Source organism: Vigna umbellata, chromosome 9, assembly GCF_029865625.1.
Source record: "Vigna umbellata cultivar VRB3 chromosome 9, Vumbellata_1.0, whole genome shotgun sequence".
In the NCBI taxonomy this organism is placed as follows: domain Eukaryota; kingdom Viridiplantae; phylum Streptophyta; class Magnoliopsida; order Fabales; family Fabaceae; genus Vigna; species Vigna umbellata.
Window position 1 is genome coordinate 38,994,591 of NC_142173.1, and position 27,034 is coordinate 39,021,624.

General features: G+C 27.6%; 2 protein-coding genes across 2 annotated transcripts; both read left to right on the forward strand.

The window, feature by feature from the left end:
- The first annotated feature begins 968 nt into the window (after nt 1–968).
- LOC148193473 (uncharacterized) lies at nt 969–2,209 on the forward strand. The gene is made up of 3 exons (XM_088099752.1): nt 969–1,101; nt 1,337–1,483; nt 1,836–2,209. The coding sequence occupies exons 1-3, from the start codon at nt 1,004–1,006 to the stop codon at nt 1,969–1,971; spliced, it is 381 nt and encodes a 126-aa protein (XP_087955878.1). The 5' UTR covers nt 969–1,003; the 3' UTR covers nt 1,972–2,209.
- Nucleotides 2,210–3,903: 1,694 nt separating this feature from the next.
- On the forward strand, nt 3,904–5,970 carry LOC148193474 (uncharacterized). The gene is made up of 3 exons (XM_088099688.1): nt 3,904–4,166; nt 4,578–4,724; nt 5,614–5,970. The coding sequence occupies exons 1-3, from the start codon at nt 4,069–4,071 to the stop codon at nt 5,726–5,728; spliced, it is 360 nt and encodes a 119-aa protein (XP_087955814.1). The 5' UTR covers nt 3,904–4,068; the 3' UTR covers nt 5,729–5,970.
- The last annotated feature ends 21,064 nt before the right edge of the window (nt 5,971–27,034 follow it).

The window sequence follows — 27,034 nt, forward strand, 5'->3', positions numbered from 1 at the left end:
CAAATGTTTGAGAAATTTTAGGTTGGATCCAAGGTCGAGTAAGACAAATGGTTGAGATAGATCAACCTAAACTAATGTTCGTGACAAGCTGGGTCGGGACCAAAGATTATGATGAGTTTGTCAAGCAAAAAGTTGGGATAACCCCGATTGAGCCAAATGTTGACACAAGTCAGGTTTGCCAAAATATTTAGATAGATCCAGGTTGAAATTCGACCGAATTAAATCGAGAGATCCATAGTTTTTTATTAAATCGGTCATAATTGAAATTTAACCGAATTCAAACAAGTAAACTGCAACTGAAAAATGATTTAATTTAACTGAATCAACCATTGTTGAAAATATGTTGAGATTACCATGAGTGAAACTCAATTGAGTTAATTATGATTAGAATTCAAGTAAATAATTGTGAACCAAAAATCAAACAAATTTGGTCAAATTGACCCTAATAAAAAATTAATTCAACTTTTAATCTAAACAGATCAATATTATATATATATATTATAATTAACTGGTAATTCACTACAACTCAATTAATTTTATCCATCCATTATCTTGACATAATTATATTAATCTTGTTCCATAAATTTAGTTACCTTTGTCAATGATAATTGTTTTACTAATTTTATCTCCTATTTTTCTAACGGGCTCATGAGTACCTATAAATTGATAATATAATAATAATAATTAAGTGATAAATTATGTACTTAATCATCATTCTTATCAATAAAGACGCAAAATATAATTCTTTTATATAATTAAATTTAAACCTCTTCCTCGATAAATTTAATCTATTACACTTCTTTAAATAGTTAACTACTATTTAAATTGAATTTTTATATGTCGAATTCCCAGAAAAAGTAAAAGATTTTTAATATTTTCTTAGAGCAACTTTTTGAAAGATGAAATTCCATTTGTGCACCTATCTGATCCTATAAATATGCATACTTTGTATCATTCTTCTTACCTATCTACTACTACACTAACTCTCATTTACTTATTTAAGATGCAGCCTGATGAGGAGCTCGACTTCCGTCTCATAATCCTTTTTATCTTTGTGGTCTTATGCTTGGGTGTGTTGATATGCGTGTATAACATAACAAGGTTTGGATAACCCATTTCTTCTGCTTTATTGCTTTTAGAACTAAATAAATATGGGTGAGTTAATTTATTTGCACGATTAGATATTTAATGATAATGATTGTAAGTGCTCGTAATGTGGCCACTGTCCTTCGAATGTCATGTCGACCATCCAAATCATGAATAATATAATTATAATTATAATTACCTCATTAATAAAAATTTTCAATTTAACATTAACTGCTATTTTTTTATGCAGACCCAGAGGTATATATAACGCATTCGTTAATGGAGAGGAAGCAGAACTAGACCTGACTGAGGCGGAAATACGAGCTGACGAGATTTCCGGCGCATTCAATAACGACAAGAACGGCATACAAAATCATAGGAGGGCTAGAATTGGACGGTACTGCATTTTAAAAGATCTTACCATTTATATTGGTTTGCTTATAATGTTATATTCACATGATCAGATTAACCCTTTAAATTTTTAGAACATTTAAATTGTAATCAGGACTTCAAACTATTAACTGCTAATCATACTTATGCAATGTGTGGATCATAAAAGCAATTTTTTAGTTGTTTTAAATTAGCTAATAATTTAAATTACTAACCTTTTTGGTTTCATTTAAATAATATTTCAATTCCATTATAATTTCATCATTAATTACTTTTATCAATATATAACACTAAGTAAGTTATAATACAATTTTCGAATTCTGACGACATATATTTTCACTGTGAATTGGTGAATATAGTGGTGAGTCAAGCAGGGCAGCGAATTCCGAGACAGTGAATCAAGAAGTACTGCAGATTAAGAATGTTTTGGCAAGGTTGATTGCGTACTTGTTTGGAGAAAAGAAACAGTTTAATAATAAAGATAAAAGTAATTGAGAGCTTAATTCAGTGAGAAGCACCAGAAGGATGATGAACTAATTTCCATTTCCATATAATACAAATGTGGGAATATAATCTGTAACGTTCTCGCTGCAATCTACTGCAATCCAGTTTTATCGTTATCGTATTATTTCCGTTGAATTTATTTTAAGCTTTCATGAATGGTTGTATTATCTTAATGTTCTCAACTTTCACATAAAATAATTCAAACATATCGTTTCTTTTTCTCGTTTAATTATTTAATGCCATTGTAATTTAATTCTTTATTCATCATTAAATATATGAAAGATTGTAGCATTTAATATCGTATATTGACTTTTGAATGATGTAAGTGTAAATTTAAATCTCACATGAGTAAATTAAATAATATATAAAAGTGAAAATTTATAAATCTATAAACTTATTTTGTTAAAATTTTGGATTAGAGATACGTTCATTTATTATGATCGAAACTTACTTTTAACAGGAATTGCATTCTTTAAAACTGGTCAGTCTAGTCATAAATGATTTTGTATGAAAATATTCATGAGATTTTCAAATTTCATAAGTTTTTCTTTATGAATGAATTATTATATTTTAAAAATAAATTGAATAACAATCATCTTAAAATGGAACAAAAACAAACTTGAAAAAAAGTCTATCAAATTTCTAAAATAGATTAGACTTAGTGAGGAAATATTCTTTAATAACGAAAAGAAATTACAAGTATAATGAACGCTTTCCATAAAATTAACTATTTACGTTCTGTTGTAATTCTTATTTCATATCGCTATTAGCGCTATAATGAAATTTTATAATGTGCTTATCACATTTAGGTACATTAAACTTTTTTTAACTAATACTTCATCTAGTTTGAACTTTCAATCATTTCATCAGATTTGATTTTTGTTTCATTTTAAATTATTAACAAATATTTTTTCATCATATTGTCGTTAATTAATGTTGTAAAAATAAAGTAAATAATGTATACGATAAAATCTTACTTATCGTATTGAAAATATAAGGAAATATATTTAATATTTACATTCAGATATTTAGAAGAGGTGATTATGATATTTGGTATTTACACATCTTTTAAGATGTTAGAAGGTGATGCCTAAGTGTATACATATACACTGGGTGGGTGGGTGGAATAGTGGCGTGTTTGTCCTGGAGTTATATTGAAGGTGACTTGAACTGAAAAACGACTTACTTTTCTCGTTGAAAAGTAAAACATGTCCATTATCTCCCAAACACACCGTAGTTGCGAGGAAAGTTTCATTTCGCAGTCTGAAAAAGAGTATTGATGAACTTATTATATCATGATTTTCCTTCTCTTTTTCTTCACCACTTACAACTTCAACCATCAGTTAATCATTGGAATTCAAGTAACTCACTATATATTTTTTTAATATCAATCAAATGATTTTCAAATTTTTTATATATTTTATATTTTGCCTTAAATTCAATTAACTAAATCAAGATAAGATGGAAGAAACATGCATGCCTTGTGTTGATTTTGTTATTATAATTGAGAGAATTGAAACTCGGAATGGTCTGGGCCAGAAGATGTTTTAAGTTTAATTAGATGCAGTATATTAATTATGGGTGAAAGAAGAGTGTCATCATATCAGCTTCGCTCTCAACCTACAATAATTCAGATGCTAGAGTTATAAAGTTTCAGGGTGTTTTTTTAAAAAAAGAAACTGAAGCATTCTCCTCTATTATTTATTTCAGATTACCATGTTTTCATTTAAAAGTATTAATCGTTTTTGTTTTTAAAATATATGCCTTTTCTGAATTTCGTTTCATTTTTAAATTAGATGCAAGATGCATAATAAGAGTCTTTACTTTATCTGAGATGGAAGCAGCTTTCCCCTATAGAGTGGCACTTTATACAAGGACAAAATTTTCTTCAATATTTAAACCCTATGCCAATTGTTATTGGTCCAACTCCCTCCTTTATTTTTTTAATAAGAAAGATACAGGTGTTTTAAAATTCTTTTAATGAAACATCAAATTCCATTCGTCTACCTCTTTAGATCTATAACATTCATACCTGAATCATTTCTTCTCACTATCTACACTAAAATCACTCTCATTTAGTTATTTAAGATGCAAATTCTTCTGGATTTCAGATTCCTTGTCTATCTTCTGTTGATTGTCTTCTTCCTGGGTGCTCTTATATGGCTCTTCATATGTAACCTAACAAGGTATGGATTTCCGTACTCTGGTTCTATATTGGAAAGTTAAAACACCAATCCCATCTTTTCTACTTTATTGATTCTAACTCTTTTAAGTTACTTCAAACTTTGTCATAAGTTGGAATTTAGATAACTGAGAGGAAATGGTGTTTATGTCTATAGCCCTAATTATGTCAATTCATGTATATTCAAAACTATTTATTCATGGATTAAGAAAACCTAATAAACGGTTTCCGTCTCAAAGTATAATCCCACCCAGCCTTGTGCACAACAGGCTCAGTTTGCATATGGCAGAAAACATATTCAATTATCTTTAACTATCTGTTGATGTGTTGACCTTTGAGCCGTAGTTAATATATGTTATCAGTTCACTAATTAATAAATTGTCTGAATTTAGCCTTAATTAAATTTTGTATGCAGACCCACAGGTATAGAAGGCTCATTCCTTGCTGATGATGAAGGGGAACTAAATGCTGTTGAGGCGGAAATCCGTGCTGGAGGGATTACCAACTCGTTCAATATAAAAAAAAAGGGCAAACAAAATTTTGAAAAGGCGAAAATTATCTGGTATTGTTTTAGAAAGGATGTTGCAATTAGATTGGTCTGTTTAAACTTTTACAAATTGGATATGTGTTTGATAGGTATTATTGCCTTGTTTTTGCATTCCAAAATGTCATATACATTCCAAAAGTTAGGGCTTCAAACTAGTAGCTAAGCCTAAACAGTTGATGATACTCGTGGCATGAAAAGTTGAGGAAATATGTGTGGATCATAAAGGCAACTTTTGAACTGTTTGAATTAGCTAATGGTTGAAAAGTGAATTTTCACATGAGCTGTAGTGGTAAATGTGGATGGATCTGGCTGGCAATGACAGGGAAATGTACCTATAAAAATATTGGTCAGATGTCTTTCAAACATTTGGTCATTTCTGTTAACCTCATCATAGTACATGATATGTCGTAGATGTGGTCAGATAAAGATTGAGCTCACCCAAGAGTAAATTGTCTCTTATGGTGATAGATTTGTTTTAACGAAAACAACCATGTTAACTCTTCTGATCTAGTTTTTCATTCTTTCAAAGTGCCGAAAGGCATTCCTTCTAAACTTTTATCTCTTTTTAGGAAGTACTTTTTAGCTAAGAATAGTGAAAAAAATAAGGTTGATTAGATGCCTCGGAGAAGGTTTGTCGGAAAAGGGAGTGGGTGGGACAGGAATTAGAGACTTGAAATGCTTTAAATAATGCCTTGTCGGGAGAGTCTTCTGGCCTATGGAACAAGGGAGATTTAACATGGGATGTTTACAACATCTCTAACTTAATATATTGTGATTTTTAAATATTTACAACTCCATTGTAGTTTCATCATTACTTTAATCAATTCATTGCACTACGTACAATATTGTACTAAAATATTCGAATATGACATCTTTATTTTCATTTTCAATTGGGTGAATGCAGCAATGGCTCAAACGGGACCGAGAGTTCAGAACAAAACTACCTTTTAAGTATTTTATTTCAGGTCATTGCATATTTTTTTGGAGGAGGCACTTATCATGGAGATAAAAACAAGTAACCTGAGACCTTAATTTACGCTAACTTTGGCAAGCTCAGAAGCACACGCAGGATGTTCCATTATTTGATTAGAATATAAATATGAAGATCTACTGTGTAACATTTCTTTCTCTATTTATTATTTTGTTTCTATGTTGGTACATGAAATTTTTTCTATTTTCAGATAATTTATTTTTTTTGGAGAATGAGATACGCGTAACTATGATTAATTTTACCTGGATATTTTAATAAAGATATGTGGCATATTGTGTTTCATAATTTTGTGACAAATATTTGTCTTGAAATACAATATTTATTAAAATATGAAAAATACATTAAAAATATCTATTTCTGACAAAGAAAGGGAAATGACGCAAGAAACTAAACAACGGCATTTTAGAAGTTAGTCGCAATATTTCTTTTATCACAATATATATATATATATATATATCACTTTAGTCTCCCAATTTAAATCTATTGAGATCACAAAGAAAAACTTTAAGCTACACCTCCCACTTTTGTTTACTAGGTAGTTTATTCAAGATGTTGAACAAATGTATGTTTCTCTGATTATCACCATATGGTTTGATTAATATATATTTTTTTCAATAGTCATATTTCTATTCCTTACTTTATTGATTTCTAAAATGTAAATGTATATCGTGCAAATATATTTGTTACATTATTTTCATTAATATACGGATTAACGCGTCTTTTAAACTTCAATTATACATACTAGCATATTACTATATCACCAATCTCTTTCTCTTTTGTCTCAGCAATTTGCTTAAATGTTCATGGTCTGTAGATTCTTCAATTCATCCAAAAGATCTTTTACATTGGGTACGGTATTTTTGTAAATATTCACTACAAAAATTTAGATTTTTATGGGAGGTTATCTTTTTTCATTGTCGGCAGTTTTAGCCCCTGAAAAGTACGTTATCCGCGGTTACAGAAACTCCTGAAAAAAGCTGCATCGCTGAGTAATTACCGACGGTTTTCTAAAAACCCCCACTAATACCGGTGGTTTTCTCAAAACCCCCGCTAATCCCGACAGTTTTCTCAAAACCCCCACTAATACTGGCGATTTTCTAAAAACCCCTACTAATACTGACGATTTTCCAAAAACCCTTGCTAATACCCGCGGTTTTCCAAAAACCCCATTAATTCTGGCAATTTTTCAAAAGCCCCTGCTAATACTGGCGGTTTTCTAAAAACTGCCGATAATGTAAATCATTTTTTTTTCATTATTTAAATGAATTTAATGATCATAAAAAATGTTTTAATAATAAACAAGAATGTGAAATCAAAATTAAATATTATTATTTAAAATAAACCATAAATGTTAGAAATACAATTAATTGTTAAAATTAAAAAATAACATGTTCAATACTAAAAATTAAAATAAACATTTTCTAAATTACAATAATCAATTTTGTTGTTCTTCGTTACCTTCATCATTTGGCACACTTCTTTTATCATATACTTACAATATAAAATAATAATTAATTATTAATATATTAATGATATGCATTGATTTTATTAAGACAAAGTGATCAATAAATGTTCCATTCCTAAGAAAACTATTAAATAAAAAAAAATCACAATAACAGAATTATTAAATAATAATAAATAATAACTATATTAACTAATTTAGATATCATTTTATAAATTAAAAATTATTAATATTTAAAATAGTCTCTTTATAATTATTTAGTTATTTATTAGACTTTAAATTGATTTCTAATTTTAGTTATTAAAGAATTAATGTTTAAATTATTTTACAATTTTAAATTAAAAACTATTTTATAATTAATAATAATAAGAAATTAAAATCTTGATAAATAATATTAGAAATTAATTTAAACTCTTTTCCACAAATTAATTATAATATTTTTATTAATAATAAATTTATTTTAAATATTAGTAATTTTATTTTAATCTATCAAATTAATAACTAATTATTTAAATCTATCAAATTAATTTTTAATTTAATAATTTTCTTACAATAATAATTAAAAAAATATTTCTTCTATGAACGAAAATTCGAATTTCATTTTCTTTTTGACAAATTCATTAACGCAAAGACTATCTTTTTCTTCGTTTTCGTTTTTTCTCAAACACCAAAGCAATAAAAGAGGGGAAAAAAAACTTTATAACTTCCAAAAAATACTGACCTGTTTTTATAACAAAAGATAAATATAAAAATAAGTTTTTTCCAATCTAGAACTCTTTTTTTCTTAAATTTGGAAGATAAACTTTATATCGATTGATATTTATTTATGATTAAAGTGGGATCTTTCACAGTTTTCATATATATATATATATATTATTTAAGTTCTTTATATTTATTTAAGGATGGAAGAATTTGAGAAAATAGTGTCTTTTCTACTTGTGAGCAGTGGATGGCAGATTCATAAAATCATGTAGTCAGAAAAGAATCATTTAATAAAACATGATTTATGATTGAAATAATCATTTAGCCAGAAAAGAAAAAACAGCACCTGATAATACACCAGCAGCTGGAATGCATTTAATATCTTGCCTGTAAAGAGCAAATGACGTTTCGAAATCAATTTCAGTCATTTAAATAAATTCAGTCAAAAAATCATATGGACAACTGCTAGAAAACTAGCGGCACTAAGGCAATAGACAATAACAACTACCTTTTTGAGCACAACATTCACATGAAAATCAAAGCAATGGTGGCGATTATATTCAGGTTTAAAACTATTACATAAGAATAACATAGGAATTTGCGAGTTTTTATATCGGTTACAAGAAAAACATGACGAACTGCAGATGAAAGAGTAAAACTCCAACCTATCAGGAATATTAGCAGTATCAACCCCAGGAAGTAACTTTAGTAACTGTTGTTGCTCTTCATTTCTCAAGATTCTCAAAAACTCTTCATAGTTTACTATATCCAAACAAGACATAACAGCGATTACATTTAAGTACTCAACAATTATACATATTTAAGGCCTTACTGCCTTACCCAATAACATATTATTTGTACTAAACAAGGAGAAAATACTAGACTAAAAAGTATTTTTTTGAGGAAATATTGAGCATTCTAAAAAATCTAGAATCGAAGTGCTATCCTGCCTGATTGCTGTGTAGTTATATTAATGAGGAATCTAAGAAAACGATTAAAAAAAGTATTAAAATATAATGCTAAAGTTTGAAGCACTGCCACTGATGTAAAATCATGTCCAATTGGTTAACACAAACATAAATATGAGCATTTTTTTATCAATTTAAGCCAAAATACAATGGGAAGGGCTATGTAACTCACATTTAAATCTATAGAGCACAGGGGTGATTCATGATTTCCAAGGATTTGTACTCTTTCAAGTTGAGACTTATCACTGAAATATAAAAAACAGGAACATTAATGTTGACAGAGTATGTTTGTCTCTTTTCTAAGCAATTCCTACAAGTTCATGACATGCACAAGGAAAATTCATAACGTGCATACAGAAACAAAAGACTATGTTTGGCAGCAACATTTGGTCAAATCAAATTTATCACTTTTTGAGTTTGTAACCACATTTATATGACAGTTTAAACATCATGTTTATCTTCTTGATGAGACTTTCCAGGAGAAAATTTTCTTTCTTTGTTCTTCTTTGCCAAACTTGGGGTGGCAGTTTGTTTTTGTCCTGTTTTCATTGTCTCACTACCAGTAAAAATGAAGCCTTTGTTTCCGCAAGGCATATCTGTTCCCAAACCTCAGACAAAAGTTTAAGAAAATGAGATATGTTGGGGGAAAGGGGAACACAAACATCAAATCTGCAATGTTGTTTCATATTGTTCCTTTCGAAACATTTGGACAAATCAAATTTGTCAGATAATTAACACAGGTTACTTACCTTTTTTTCTTGTGTTGTTTCTTTGAGGCATAACCTCTCCACTCCATTCTTATCAAAAATTTGAACATGGAAACAGTTCTCTCCATGATATGTAAAACTCATTCTAACTTTGTCTAAACTTCAAAGTTATGGATTCAATAACACCATAATTTGGATCTGCTTAAGAAGTGTTTGTAATGGTATGCAGAGATATACACTACAAAAAATAACACATATTGTAGTACATTAAAAGGAAGATAAAAGAGCTCAAAACCAAAACCATCTCTGTGTGTTCAAAGAAGAGTAAATGAAATATCTTGCCTTTATGATATACACAAACAGCTGCAACCACACTATCTACTACTGAACACACAAACAGCACATGCAAAAAAATAAAATGAATCCTTTTAACTAGCATAATATATGATGCTTCAAAGTCATAGAAATGTCAGATTAGGTAGATGATAGATAAACTAAAAAATAATTAGAGATTTCAAAATGATGAGGATAAATCTTTTCATATTAGCGTTATTGCGAATCATGAATACTTCTGCCGATTGAATTTCCAATATATTAAAGGGGAATACCCTAGAATCTGCACAAGCAATAATAATGAATTATTCTGGAAATCATTAGTAACGAATGCTTATTTGCTAATTCTTTAAAATGAACTACCATTGATGAGGCACCACTCTAGAAAACTCGCGGAGCCAGACAAAGGGGCTGCTTCAACTACCGGCTGTTTCAGTTCACAATAATGCATAGAAAGAGACATGCAATGATTTATGGGAATGAAAATGGCGACTGGAATAGAAACAAATAGAAGATAGAAAAGGATAGAACAGAGGAAACAAAATCGAAAAAGAAAGAGAAGCATGTATATCAAATTAGGGATTGCGAAGTAAAACGAAGGAAACGGAAGAAAAGGCTGTGAAGATGGAAAAATCAAGACGAGAAGGTTGGAAAAGACAAGATGCGAAGCCTGCGAAGAGAAAAAGGAGAAGTCGAGGCGAACTTTGTAAAGAAGAAATGATGAACAAAGACTTAGTTGCGAACGAAAACTTGAGGCGCGGCAAAATGAAAATTGGAGTTGCTTTAAAACTGTCAAAAAAAATATTAAAAAATAAAATACAAAATATAACTACGGTATTCAACTACAACTGCCAAAAGTAGTAAGGGTTTTTAAAACCTCCATAAAGAAACCTCTAGTAAAATAGGTTATTTTTATAGTGATTTATTGTGCCTTATTTTCTTTTTGGGGTACAGTATTTTTACTTGGTTTTCATTACAGGCTTAATCATCAATCGATTAGATTACATCCAAAACAATGAAAAAACTTAATATGAAGCAGAACTTTTATAATTATGTAAGAGAGATTATGATTTGTTGAGACCTTTGTCACCTTCACATATCCTTTATACAATTAATATTACTTTATACAAGCATATTTTTCAATACTCAACAACTACTTGAATGATTATAGTCCAATTCCATCCTTTATCATTTTTAATGAAAAGGTAACATGCGCTTAATATATTTTTTTTAAAGCAACTTGTTCATTTTTATTACTTTAATTTTTACTAAAATATTAATTTTCCTCTTAGCATTCCTCCACCTTTATAAATAGGCCTGCCTTGGATGATTCTTCTCAGCCTTTAAACTTATACGGTCATTTAATCATTTAAGATGCAGACTCCACCCACACATCCCAATTTTATTGTTAATATTGTGTTGGCTTTCGTACTGCTCTTATTGGGTGCTTAGATATTGATACGTTTTTTCACGTATAACTCAAGGTATGGATAACCATTTTGATTTCAATATTTATATATTAAAACAATTTATTGATTCCTAGTCTTTAAGTTAACTTGAAATACGTATAGATAAGTTAGAATTTAGATAACAGAGAGTATATATTTAAGGTCATGATGTGGTGGAGGGTGTCATATAGTGCATGTAATCGTGGAAATTCATACCATGATTGAAACTATGTTTTAATATCATATGAAGTAAAGGATGTTGTTTTTAAGAATGTGTGGCTGACCAACCTAAGTGTGCATTTTTACAGACAAAACAATTTATTTCACACAAATTAAAAATAATAACAGAGGTTATTTATGCATTCTCCTCTTTAAATTCCTATTTTACCTAAATTAATATACAAAAAATTCAAAAGAATTCTCAATTAAGTGTTTCACTGACTCTTCATTCTATATATTTCAAAAAACATGTTTTCTTTTTTAAAAAATATTTCCAGATAATAACTTGTTTTTATCAAATAAATAAAAGAATGTTATTGAAATAAGCAAATAATATTATTAAAAACATTTGGACACTTTAAAATATTTATATTTTTTAAAGTCCATTTATTAAAAAAATATAATTTTTTTAATCCTTAATTACAACAACACATTCGTAAATATTTATTATACTATCAATATTATTATACTTTTTTAGTATATATTGACTTTCTTGAATTTTCAAAATATTTTTAATCTTTTAAATACATTTGTAAAAAAAGTTATAGAATTTGTAAATATATATTATCTTTTGTAGTTCAATTTTAAATTAATTTATTATATATATAATATTTTTTTTCATTAAAGTACTTTTAGATAATTTTTAAAATTTAAATTTTTAAATATTTTATTTAAGTGAACTAAAAGAGTATTATTAGAAGTAGTGAATAATTTTAATAATTATATATTTATATTGTGAAATCATCATATTCTTAGTTTTTAGTTAACAGTCACTGTCTTAGTTCTCTTCTCTTGATGTTTTGCCTTTTGTGCCTATTTATTAATAATTTTGCAGTGCCAAAGGTATAACTGACGCATTCATTAATGAAGATGGCATACAACAAGTCATTAGCACAAATGTCCGAGTTCCAAGGGGAAAACAAGTAATTGAAGATACCAGTTACACTTTCGAGCAGGTTTTCTTACAAATACATCAAAAAGGGAAAATGTTGAACGTTTTCCTTCATATAATTGCGAACTTATTTGGAAGAGAAAATTACAGAACTGGTGATAAAGGAGTGAGGTTTTGACGGAATCCTGATATATAAAGGATGTTGAAGTAATTTCCATAACATGTGTTCTCTTTTATTGTGATTTTGTTTGTATGTGGCGGATGCAAATTTTCAAATAAAATATCTAACGGCTATTGTTATGATTTTCTTAAACACTTCTGAGAATATGAGAAAAATATGAATGATATGTTTAATATTTATTCTCTTTTAGTCATGAAAATTCATACAAATTATTAGTTGTTACTGTTTTTATTATTTCAGTTATTATAGTTAATATTGTTATTTAAATAATTATGAAGGCCTACCCCGTTACAAGATTCTTTTTAATTTTTTTTCTCTCTTATAAATTTCTACAAGGGATAGAATTAAAATTCCGGGTTTTAGAATTTGAAATAAGATAAAATAGGTTAAAAAAAATTTTGAATTTTACAATCAGGACCAAACTAATAATTTTTTTCTAAAAATAAAACTCATTTTTAAATTTTTACGATGACAATTTTATTATTATTTTTTGTTGTGAATATGTAATACGTGAAAAGTTATTGAGAAACACGTTAACACGTAAAAAAAATTATATTTATTTATTTTTAAAGTTTGAAAATTAAAATATATCAAAATTTTATATAAAAATCAATTTTTATTTTACATTAAATTTTAAAAATTAAAAACATGTTAAACCCAATAAATAATAACAATTTTTTCCTAAACTTAGGAATAGATGCTCTCTTGTATAGTGCCGACTTCCTGAAAAAGTCAAATAAAAACCCCGCTTAGCTCGCATTTGATCGATGAAGTATCCAAAGATATTATTAAATAAGTATAATATAGTGGAATAAAAAATAATGTCATTATAAATAAAATTAAAATTAAAGAAATACGCAGAATAACCTTTAAGGGATCAATAAAATTCTTATTTTTCAAATTTTTATACATGGTTTAAGAAAAATAAATAAAGTTCAAAAATATTTATCAGGAAACTCATTTTTGGAAGAAAAGAATACTATAATCTTTTAAAAATGAAATCTCTTTTCATCTTTTGGAAAAGTTTCAAATGTCCTACTGTACTTCTTTGGAAGATTACTCATTTTTTAGCCTTTAATTATACAAAAAAATAACAACGTAAATTTTTACTTTGTATTTACATTATAGTTAATTAATATAAATTCAAAGTACTTTATAACTATTGAAATAGCTCTAAGAAAAAATGAACTCTGAATTCTCACTTTTTACTTTATATATTAATCCAAAAATAGTATGGCACACACGCATAAACTCTCACTGAGGCTTTTTGAAATTCTTCAATCAAAATAAATGCTCATAAGAAAAATATTTATAAAATGAAAAAAAAAAAAAAACTTTCAATCTGACTTATAATGTGTTTTTCTCTTTGCGTGCGTTGTGTGTTTTTTGTCCATATTTTTTTTATAACATTTTATTTTAAATTACTTCATTCAATGCGCAAAATGATATTTAAAAAATATTATTTCTTGTGTCTCCAATTATTAGGATTTTCTCAAGTGTTGTAAGTTCTAGCATATTTTCACATGTTAGTTATTAACAGGTAGATCTTAGGACAACTTTGCTATATGATGAATTGGAAGAGAAAATTAATGACTCAATAATTAGAAAGTGTGTAATTTTTACTCAATAGAATTTTTGAAATTTTTATATGAATTAGACATCAAAGTAATGATATGAACAATTTGATAAATTTTATGATTATTTTTCAACTGTTAATAAATACATGTATTCTAAATTTGAAAATATAAGTGGTCTTTAAATGTTTATACGTGAATAACATTTTAAATTTTATACATGTAATAATATAATTTTTAGAACAACTTTGATTTTGAGATCTAAGTTTGAAATAAAAAATATGAGTGAAGTCAACGTTATTTTAAGAAACAACTCCTATAAATTAATTGATGCAAAACTAATTTATAATTCATGAAACAAATTAGTTCTTATTTTAGTATTTGTTAAAAAATAAATTTTAAATTAAATTTAACCAAATAATAAGTCTTAAGGTAAGATTTGTTATTTTTTATATATTATAAATTAGTTTTAGTTCTAATTAATATGAGATTTTCAATATATTTTTCGAGACATATAAGTGATCCAATAACGATTCAATTTATTAAAAAATAGATCTTAAATATAATTCTATTCACTTATATAGTGTAAAATAATTTTATTTTTAATCAATATAAGACTTTCATAAATCATTTTAAAAATATTTTTCAAATTTATCACACACATTCCACAATATTAATATATTTTAATTTCTAACATCTAAATTATAAAAAATCTAAAGAAAATAAAAGTAATGTTTATAATATTAAAGTAATATATTTTACTTAAAATCTGTTGTACTATAAAAACAAAAAATGAAAGCATTTGACATAAAAAGAAATTCTCATATTACTAAGGTACCCTAAGCAATAACTTGGTCTATTTTGTGGAGTGAGAAACACATGTGTTTACAAAAAGTTAAAAAACTTGATCTATTCAGTGTTATAATAACTGAAGCTATTCTAATTGGAAAATTCATTCAACATTAGTCATTGCGTTTACACTATCAATGGAACGCTTTCTTTCTCTCCCAAACGTGGAAGACTAGCTAGGTCTCCCCAAAAATTAAAAGAAACGAGAATACCACTGAGAAACATGATTTTACCTTTATCTTAATTTTTCAATGTTAACTATTTCCAAAACCAGTTGATATATATATATATAATATTTTGACACTACTTTTTTAACAGCCTTTTAGTCTTCCATTAATGGTCCACTGATAAACATTTCATTGCATTTAAATTCAGCACGATGTTATATATTAAATATTTCAGTTGGTCTGTGAAAGATGATTATATTAACCGATATTTAGATTACAGACCATTCTCCATAATTATGACTAATGGGCCTAAGTGAGATGACTTTTATTTTTAAGTGTGAAAACCTAAGTATATAATGATTAAGAAGATGTAGTAATTCAAAGATAAACACTTATCTTGCTCTAAAAGAAGGTAATTAACTTAAGAGGAGGTTGTTTAAAATTAGTGACAATTAATATTCAGTTAGTTGAAAGGTGATAGATAATTTAGAATTTAGAATTTAGATGAGGGAGAGGAAATGGTATTTATGTATATTAGGGATGACAACGGGTCGGGTCAGACACGGATAGTGCCTACCGTAACTCGACCCGACAAAAAAAAATTTCATCCGTTACCCGAGTTGCTACTGCATGGATATCTGTTCAAAAAATACGGATATTTTAAAACCGCAGATATTCTCGTGGATACCCGCAAATATTTAAAAAAAATATTTTTATAAAATATTATGATAAAACTTAAAAAAAATTACAAAAAATATATAAAATATAATATATATTAAATTAAATATAAATTAAAATTTAATTTTAATTATATTTAACCTTATAAAATATAAATTAATTTTAATTTTAATTAAATTTAACTTAATAAAATATAAATTAATTTTTTTGGATAGCAGATATCAGCGGATACGGATAGTATAATACCAGCACTCAACCCGTTTATAAACGGGTATTAAAAAACTCTCTACTCGCAACCTACGGATATTAAATATCCGCAGATACCAACTATCCGTGGTGGATTTTATTGCGGATATCCGCGAGCGCGGATTTTTTTGTCATCCCTAATGTACACAACTTATTCATGGAATACACAATAAATAGTTTCAATTTATCTCTTGACATGTTGATCTTACTATTATCCATCTGAGTTATAGTCAGTATGTTATGTATTGTTGATTAATTTACATAATAAATATGGGTGAGTAAATTATTTACACCATTCTATGTTTAATCATGTTGACACAGAAAATGATTTTATATTGGCTGGTGATGTGGCCACCGATGTCATAGTGTATCTAATCATTGAAATTAAGTTGAAAAATATCCTAGATGTTCACCTTCCAATCATTTCCTTTTAATTATAATTATGTCACTAATAAATGATCTCAACTTAACATTAACTTAATTTTGTATGCAGACAGAGAGCTATACACAATGCATTCATAAGGAAAGGCCAAACAAACTATTGAAAAGACTAAAATTATCTGGTATTGCTTTCAGAAAGATCTTATAATCTAAATTTATTTAGACTTTTACAATATGTGTTTGATAGGGTATTGTTGACTTGTTTTTGCACTCCAAAATCTCACATACATTTTTCCAGAGTCACCGGGAACATTTAATCTAACACTTAAAACTTTTAGAATGCTTAAATTGAAGTTGAGGCTTCAAACTATTTACTAAGCCTAAGTGGTTGATGATACTCCCACTCTCTTGCTTTTCAACTATTTAAAATAGCTTATATATGGTTCAAAGGTGAATTTTAACATGAGCTTTTGGTAGTAGCAAACAAACATGTATGATATCTACCTGACAGTGACTTTGGTAAAATTTCCACGTCAAATTTAAATTTATTTATGTTTTAAATCTTGGTAAAATATTTTAAAATTTAAAAAGAAATAAATACTTCTTTCAAAGTTAATTCTTTTTGGATTTGTTAATGTAGTCTGGACTGACATTTTGAGTTGAAACGTGTCAAAAGATATAATCCACTCAAATATTGCAATTTCAGACATCAAACAATTTAACACATTAGAAAAACTATTTAAAGTATAATAACCAAACAATATCAACCTTGATAAAAGTAATTTTTTTTTAATTTTCTATCAAAGTTCAGAAACTAAAAACATATTTAACATGATTATGTAACATTTAAATTATTTGTAGTTAAATTTTCTTTTTTTCTTCTTTTAAAAAGAGTAATTAAAATACAGGTTAAATATATTTTTGGTCCATTAACTTTCATCAAATTTAGTTCTCTAAGTTTATAAATGCATAAATTTAATTATTTTAACTCAATTTTGTTAAGTTTATTTGGTGTTTCAAACTCATCAAATAATATAAACAATTTAAACGCTATCAAGAAATATGTTTCAAACGTCAAATAAACTTAAAAAAAATTACTTAAAAAGATTAAATTTAAGTACTTCTAAAGTTAAAGAACTAAATTTAATCAAAATTTCAAAAACAAACTATTTTCAATTTTTATTGAAAGTTAAGAAACTAAAATCATATTCAACTCTTAAAATATTTTATATTTTAATTTTCTTGTTTTAATATAGAATAATTAAATATCTTTTTTAAGATAAAATTTTATTTTAAAATTTTAAGATAAGATTTACAAGGATGTTTAGAACATCTCTAAATAGTCTACGTATTGTTTACACTAGTGCATCAAATAGTACATTTTTTGGAATAATATTCCAGCTCCATTCTACTTTGATCATTACTTTTATTAATCCATTGCACTACGATATACACTACACACTACAATGTCCAAAGTATTCTATTTCCACTTCATTGACGTGTCCAAAATATACTATTTCCTCATATTGTTATCATATTTTCACAAACATGTACTCTCACTGTACTCAAGCATTCCATAATCTGACACTTATAATTTTTTAGCTCTTGTTAGGGGAAAAGTTTACTACCCTTTTACCATTGAAATTCCAGAGTTACTAATGCAGATATATGAAATTATTATACATATAAACTACGTTTATGAAGAAAAAAAATAGCTTGTATTGAAACAATAATATTTTTAAAATTATAGAAAAAAAATTATAATTTTATTTTGTGGATACATTTTATAATATTAATGAATAGTTTTTAAATACATATGGATAACGTTCACAGCTGTAACATCCCAAATTTCTCACATTGGATAATTCATAATTTATATATTGTAACATTACATTTACGGTAACATCCCGTAATCTCACCCTTTAAAATTTCCTAGTTGATATAAGTCTATACATGTAAAAATGTTCTAATTATAGTTCTTCTACTTCTCCCTTCCTTGGCACTGAGTGAGGCAACATTCCTTCATCTGCTCCCGTATAACGAATTATACGATCATCGCACATACCCAAACAAAACAAACACAAACAAGTAGGGTGAGCTAACGTGCAACAAATCATTTATAAAACATGTATAATTACCTTGATATAAACATCATATAATAATTATGTTCGACACTCTCATACTACAATTCCTATTAGACACTCGTCTCACAATACCCAATAGACACCACAATACCCAATAGACACTCATCCGGATGATACGTTGATGAGCGGTCACGGGAGGTTATGCACTTGTAATGACTTCTACTTCTTTTTACAAATACACTTTCAAAATACTTCATACCATTCACAAGGTTAATCCCCTCACTATGTCCAAAACCGGCACATAGACCAGGACCTCCTGCTCCTCTCACCACATAATTCATCCCTCTCTACTTGAGACTAGATGATTATTAGAGTATCAGGATAACCTCCAACTACGGGACCCTCAACATCAACATATACACAAATACCATAATATTACTTAATCTCTCCACAAGACTCATACCATACTAATATTCCTCAACTCACATTATACCCCTACAAAATCTCCCCATACTACTCATAACATGTTCAGATGCATAAATTCAAATGCAGTATAATAAAATGCAATAATCACAATTATAATTCATAATTTCATATCTACCACAATAACATGAATTAATCAGACATTTCCATTCCAACAACATATATTGCATAATAATTTAACAGTACAAAATCTGTTCAATAGGATTTAAGTTAAAAACTTGTCGAGTAGACTTCCAGGAAAGAGAGGTGCGTCACAATGGACAACTTAAGTACCAAGTCTTTCCTTAGCCAAAGTGTTCCTCAACTAGTTTTTAACAAATTTCTTATTTACAGATTCAAAACAACAGCATATAATATTAACACTGAATTTCAATATAGATTAACATACAGTAAGCATTAACAGTATTCACACAGCAGAATTTCAATATATGAATAGTAATAAAACAATACTAAATCATAATATAAAAGCATAGAACTATTAAATCATAATATAAAAACATAGAAAGGTTAGCTCCCCTACCTCTATTCCAGACTTAATCTCCTGCTCCGAATTTGTTTCCCCGAAACCCTTCAGAACCTCTACTCTTCTTGCAACTAAAAATTTCTCCCTAACTCTTTCTTCTCTATTTCTCAAGCTCTCACTTGATTCCTCTTTTCTTGGTGCAAAATACCCTTCCCTCCCATGGCTATTTATAGTAAAAAAAAATTTACTATTCATTAATATTTTAATATTATTTATTATTTTAATATTATTTAAAAATAATATTTCAATCATTTTCTCACCAAATCTGATCCTAATTTCTACCTACTACTTTCTTCCATGCTAAGGAATCTTAATGCTGAAAATTTATTTTTACTATTTACTTTTTACTATTTACTATTTACTTTTTACTATTCCATTTAAAAAATTTTACTAAATAAGTTACCAAAAATTTGAATCTCTCCTTCTAAAATTACTATAATTTTATATCCAAAATTTACAATTTTCTATCCATTAAAATTATTATTACTAATAAAATACTAAAATTTACTACTATAAATATATATATATATATATATATATATTTTTTTTTTTTATGGGTCTTACATTCTCCCCAACACAAAAAAATTTTCGTCCTCGAAAATTCAAAAATTCGAAATAAAGTTATGATTATTTCACCTTATCTCCTAGTTTCCTTGTAAATTCATTTACTCTACTTATTTTGTGCATCAAATTTCTAGCATGTCAAATTTGAAATGTATTCACGAAAAAATTAAAATCATAAACCTTCAAAACACTTTTACTTGACACTTTTAGCCCCATGAAAGCCACCATTAAACATACCTCACTAGTCTCAAAATAATTCATTAATGTTTTAAAAGAACTCATCACTCATAAACTATTAATCACAAGATTTCATAAAACTTTTCATTCCTATTATAACAAGAAAGTAATTCTCCTTATAGATCCCTATTTAAGACTTCCATGACCCCATTAAACTCTAAGAATCATTTTTTTTTTTTTTTTTTTCCGTAACAACTTTCCATTATTTAATACAGTTTCTACTCCTAGAAATCGTACGCCTCCAAAAGCCACTTATGTTTACCAAAATTTTATACTAGATTGCTCCACCTTACCCTATACTTCTATTTTCCGTAAAATTTCTAATTACTCTGATGATTACACGGAGTCCAAAACACTATTACTAAACAATTCATCCTTATGTTTTCTTTTCTATACCCATTTAACAAGGACTTGTCCAAAAATAATACTTATATTGAGTATGCTTTATAACATCCATAGAAACTATTCCACACTTAAGATTATGCATCATTTCCTTCACTCGTCCTTGATGAACTTATCTGATTCTCGATAATATTGCATTCACCCTTAACTACACTTAATGTTCAACAATCAACTCACAATTCTTGAAGACCATAAACTTCTAAAAACATATTGTAACATGACCAAACTATCCTTTCGATCATACCCTAGACTGCAATATCTATCCTTCACTTGCATTGGTCAGACATCCCTAAAATACTCATCCTCATCCTTTACATCACCATTGAGGTTTGAATACTACCACATAACTATACCTGATGAAATTTCTCCAATCACAACCTACAACTTCTTAATTATTCCAAATTCCCTAATCACATTGCAACCCTCCTTTTTATCTATTTCCAAACTCTTCTTCTTCCTTATCTTGTCATGTTCATAATAATATCAATTCAACCTACACTACCTCAACTAACTTTAATATTCCAAAATCAATAAAATTTACAACCATAAATCATGACATTTTAATCCTATCATAAAAATACCAAATATTTGCATAAGCTGAAAGCCAAAATTTTCGTACCTGGATTTTTCTCCACTACTCCTCATACCAAATTCACATATTCTCAAATCTTATCTCTAATGCATTTACTGAAAAAAATCTAACCATCTCCTTTTAATCATCCATTTAGCTTAGAATCCTTCCAATACTTCATTCTTCTCTAAAGACCTCGTGTTCTCTTAACTTATAAATTTCTCCTCCTATTAAACTTTCTCTCAATCCTCTTTATGCCTTATACAACTTCTTATTTACTCTTCTTCGTCTAATATTTGATTTATTCTTAATCTACTTCAGTATTCCTATCCCTTTTTATTTTAAACTTTATCTTCAAATCTTCCACCATTTTCTTTCTTCAGATTCCAATCATCGCTGATACATCAATCCATGTTACCAATCTCACACAATGCCACTCTGTTTCTCATCAATACTTCCTTCTCTTCTGACTTCTAACGTTACTGATATACTAAACCAAACTGATTTCTCAAACCTTGCTACATTCATGCTTATCCAAAGCTTCTCTTAATCTAGCCTTTGAACTCAACTCCTTTTTGTGAAACTTAAGATATCTCATCTATTAATTTGTTCTAGAAACTTCTAAAAAATTTACTTCTAAACACCAACATCTTCACTCATCCTTTGAAACTTAAACTCTAATATTATATCTCCTATCAAGGCTTTAACTAATTCTAATATCTTTCCTTAAACCCTCAGAATTAAGAAAGAAAAATCATCTATGGTAAAAGTCATGAGTAGTTAGACATAATACTCTACTATCTAGATTTGGAGGAAATGGTAAATTATACCATTTAGACTCAATTCTTCACAGAGAAGACACGGAAGACCCACAACACAGAGGTCATCCTAAGGACGAACTGCTCTGATACCATTAATGTAACATCCCAAATTTCTCACATTGGATAATTCATAATTTATATATTGTAACATTACATTTACGGTAACATCCCGTAATCTCACCCTTTAAAATTTCCTAGTTGATATAAGTCTATACATGTAAAAATGTTCTAATTATAGTTCTTCTACTTCTCCCTTCCTTGGCACTGAGTGAGGCAACATTCCTTCATCTGCTCCCGTATAACGAATTATACGATCATCGCACATACCCAAAAAAACAAACACAAACAAGTAGGGTGAGCTAACGTGCAACAAATCATTTATAAAACATGTATAATTACCTTGATATAAACATCATATAATAATTATGTTCGACACTCTCATACTACAATTCCTATTAGACACTCGTCTCACAATACCCAATAGACACCACAATGCCCAATAGACACTCATCCGGATGATACGTTGATGAGCGGTCACGGGAGGTTATGCACTTGTAATGACTTCTACTTCTTTTTACAAATACACTTTCAAAATACTTCATACCATTCACAAGGTTAATCCCCTCACTATGTCCAAAACCGGCACATAGACCAGGACCTCCTGCTCCTCTCACCACATAATTCATCCCTCTCTACTTGAGACTAGATGATTATTAGAGTATCAGGATAACCTCCAACTACGGGACCCTCAACATCAACATATACACAAATACCATAATATTACTTAATCTCTCCACAAGACTCATACCATACTAATATTCCTCAACTCACATTATACCCCTACAAAATCTCCCCATACTACTCATAACATGTTCAGATGCATAAATTCAAATGCAGTATAATAAAATGCAATAATCACAATTATAATTCATAATTTCATATCTACCACAATAACATGAATTAATCAGACATTTCCATTCCAACAACATATATTGCATAATAATTTAACAGTACAAAATCTGTTCAATAGGATTTAAGTTAAAAACTTGTCGAGTAGACTTCCAGGAAAGAGAGGTGCGTCACAATGGACAACTTAAGTACCAAGTCTTTCCTTAGCCAAAGTGTTCCTCAACTAGTTTTTAACAAATTTCTTATTTACAGATTCAAAACAACAGCATATAATATTAACACTGAATTTCAATATAGATTAACATACAGTAAGCATTAACAGTATTCACACAGCAGAATTTCAATATATGAATAGTAATAAAACAATACTAAATCATAATATAAAAGCATAGAACTATTAAATCATAATATAAAAACATAGAAAGGTTAGCTCCCCTACCTCTATTCCAGACTTAATCTCCTGCTCCGAATTTGTTTCCCCGAAACCCTTCAGAACCTCTACTCTTCTTGCAACTAAAAATTTCTCCCTAACTCTTTCTTCTCTATTTCTCAAGCTCTCACTTGATTCCTCTTTTCTTGGTGCAAAATACCCTTCCCTCCCATGGCTATTTATAGTAAAAAAAAATTTACTATTCATTAATATTTTAATATTATTTATTATTTTAATATTATTTAAAAATAATATTTCAATCATTTTCTCACCAAATCTGATCCTAATTTCTACCTACTACTTTCTTCCATGCTAAGGAATCTTAATGCTGAAAATTTATTTTTACTATTTACTTTTTACTATTTACTATTTACTTTTTACTATTCCATTTAAAAAATTTTACTAAATAAGTTACCAAAAATTTGAATCTCTCCTTCTAAAATTACTATAATTTTATATCCAAAATTTACAATTTTCTATCCATTAAAATTATTATTACTAATAAAATACTAAAATTTACTACTATAAATATATATATATATATATATATATATATATATATATTTTTTTTTATGGGTCTTACAACAGCTAAATTCTTTTATTAAGAATCCTTAATTGAGAAATATTATCTGTGATTAATCCTTTATCATCCCTATTCACAGCTCCATTATAATTGTTATGATAAATTAATAATAATAATAATTTTAATTTTAATTAGACTATAATAAAAATATGTATAAATATAAAACTATTAATTAGATCAAAATTAAAATTTCATATTTAGAAAACATGAAAACTAAAATGACAACAAACAAAATGAATCAACCAAATTACAGTTCAGTTGAATTATTTTTCTATAAATATTTATATGCAAATTATTTTTCAAATAAAATTAATCATAAGCAAATAAAAAACATAATTTCCATAAAAACTAATCAGAAAACTCTTATAAATTAAGTGATGCAAATTTAATTTGTAATTCATTAAAAATAGCTCTTATTTTATTATTTCATAAATATTTTCCATATTTACCATATTTTAATCAATTATTTAGTCCGTATAATCATACCAAAAACATTGTGTTGCTTTAGAAATAATATATTTCAATCATATATATATATATATATTATATATATATATATATATATATATATGGGGTTTGCTAACGCGCGTACGCCTGTTTTTCAGTTGGTACATTTTAGCAATGTGTACCGGATTTTAGTAGACAAAAATATCCTTATATACCATGGATTCTAAGTTTTAAGGTTAAGGGTATTTTAATAATTTTCATTCTCAAAATTTAAAAAAAAAAAAAAAAGAAATCCCCAAACCCTTACTCACCTCTCTCATTCCTCTCAACCCTTTCTCTTTCATCTCTCTCACTCCAACATTTTCTCTGTCATCCCTACTGTAGCCCCAATTGAAAAAATCAGAAGCACTTGTCTTTAAACAATTTGCCTTTGTAAAGAGTTGAGTCATTGACATATTCACCTTCAGGCAAAGGTTCATTCAAGATCTCTTCAATTTCACCATCTTCACTAATTTCTCTAATTTCATCATCTGCATATATTGAATCATCATCTCTAAAAAAACCCTCCAGGCCAATTACCAATTCCTTCGGATGTCATTATGCTTGTGAAAATTAGATAAAATTATATACGACAAAAAATTATAAAATGAAACTCATTATAAAGTCATTTTTTATAAGAAATTGTTTAACAACGAGTGTTTCTGATTTTTTCCAGGCCAATTACCAATTCTTCTGATGTCATTATGCTGGTGAAAATTAGAAAAAAATTACATAAGACAAAAATTATAAAATAAAAACTCATTATAAAATCATTTTTTGTAAGAAATTGTTTAACAACAAATATTTATGATCTTTTCGAGGTCAATTACCAATTCCTTTATGTTTGTGAAAATTGGATAAAATTAGATAAGACAAAAATTATAAGATCAAAACTCATTATAAAATCATTTTTTTGTAAGATTGTTTGACGACAAGTGTTTCTGATTTTTTCAATTGGGGCTACAATAGGGTGTTTCTGATTTTTTCAATTGGGGTTACAGTAGGATGTTTTTTTTTCAATTGGGACTACAGTAGAGAAAAGATTGGAGTGAGAAAGATGAAAGAGAAAGGGTTGAGAGGAATGAGAGAGGTGAGTAAGGGTTTGGGGGGTTTCTTTTTTTTTTTTTAAGTTTTGAGAATGAAAATTATTAAAATACCCTTAACCTTAAAACTTAGAATCCATGGTATATAAGGATATTTTTGTCTACTAAAATCCGGTACACATTGCTAAAATGTACCAACTGAAAAACAGGCGTACGCGCGTTAGCAAACCCCTATATATATATATATATATATATATATATATATATATATATATATATATATATATATATATATTGTGGAATTATAAAAATAAAAAGTGAAAACATTGCAGACACAAAATTGTCATATAGTATTAAGGATAAAGCATGCAAAGACTTGGCCTATTTATATCAAATGAAGTAGACATGTGATCACAAAGAGTCAAAACTATTATAATTGGCAACTTCATCCAAAATGGTCATTGCGTAGGTCTTAGGGTTTAAATTAATTAATTCGCTCTGTCACGTCTTTTAAAGCCACTTAAATTCATTAATTCGCTCAGCGCACATGTACTGGTGCGCTATGCGAATTTTCTTAACTGCTGTACTTTAACTGATGTTATTCGCTCAGCGCACAGGTACTGGTGCGCTATGCGAATTTTCTTCTTCTGGCAGTGCAAATTTTGGCTTTCGCTTTGCGAAAATTGGTTGACAGAATCTAAATAATACACCATTTCCTGTACAATATTTTACATAACAATCTACTACCTATTACAACTTTTCCAATGAGGAACAACATGAATAATTACAAGATTGAGCTCATTTATAAGTAAAAAACAACTCTTTTTCACACTTATCAGTAATCCTAATTATTTATGTTGAAGCATCTCGTGATTTCGTTTATATGAGGCGGATGGAGATCTTCACAAGAAGATGGGTTGATGACAATTATTATTTGTACTCGTAATACATTTAGTTTGAAAACAATAATAATTATATTAAATTAAATATTTTGAAATTTTGTCTTTTTTATATTTATTATACAGTTGTATTTAATATATTTATATCTTTTAAAAAGAATATATTCTTGTATTTAGATTCTCACTTATGAATATGATAAATAAAATATGTTGTTTTTGTACATTCTATGCAGGTTTAATACGTAGGATTAAAAAGAATAAAAAAATTCATTTAAAAAAATAGCTTCAATTATAACCAAAATCAAAATAATGATAATCAAAATTTAATACTTTTCCTGGTTTAAAAATATTATTTAATACAAAATAATTAAAAATGAACTTTTAATTAGAGTATTTGAAATTTTTTCTGAAATATTGCTTTTATAATATTATGCATTTTGAAATTCGAAACTTTTTTAATATATCATAGATTATATCTTCTAGAAAGTTAAA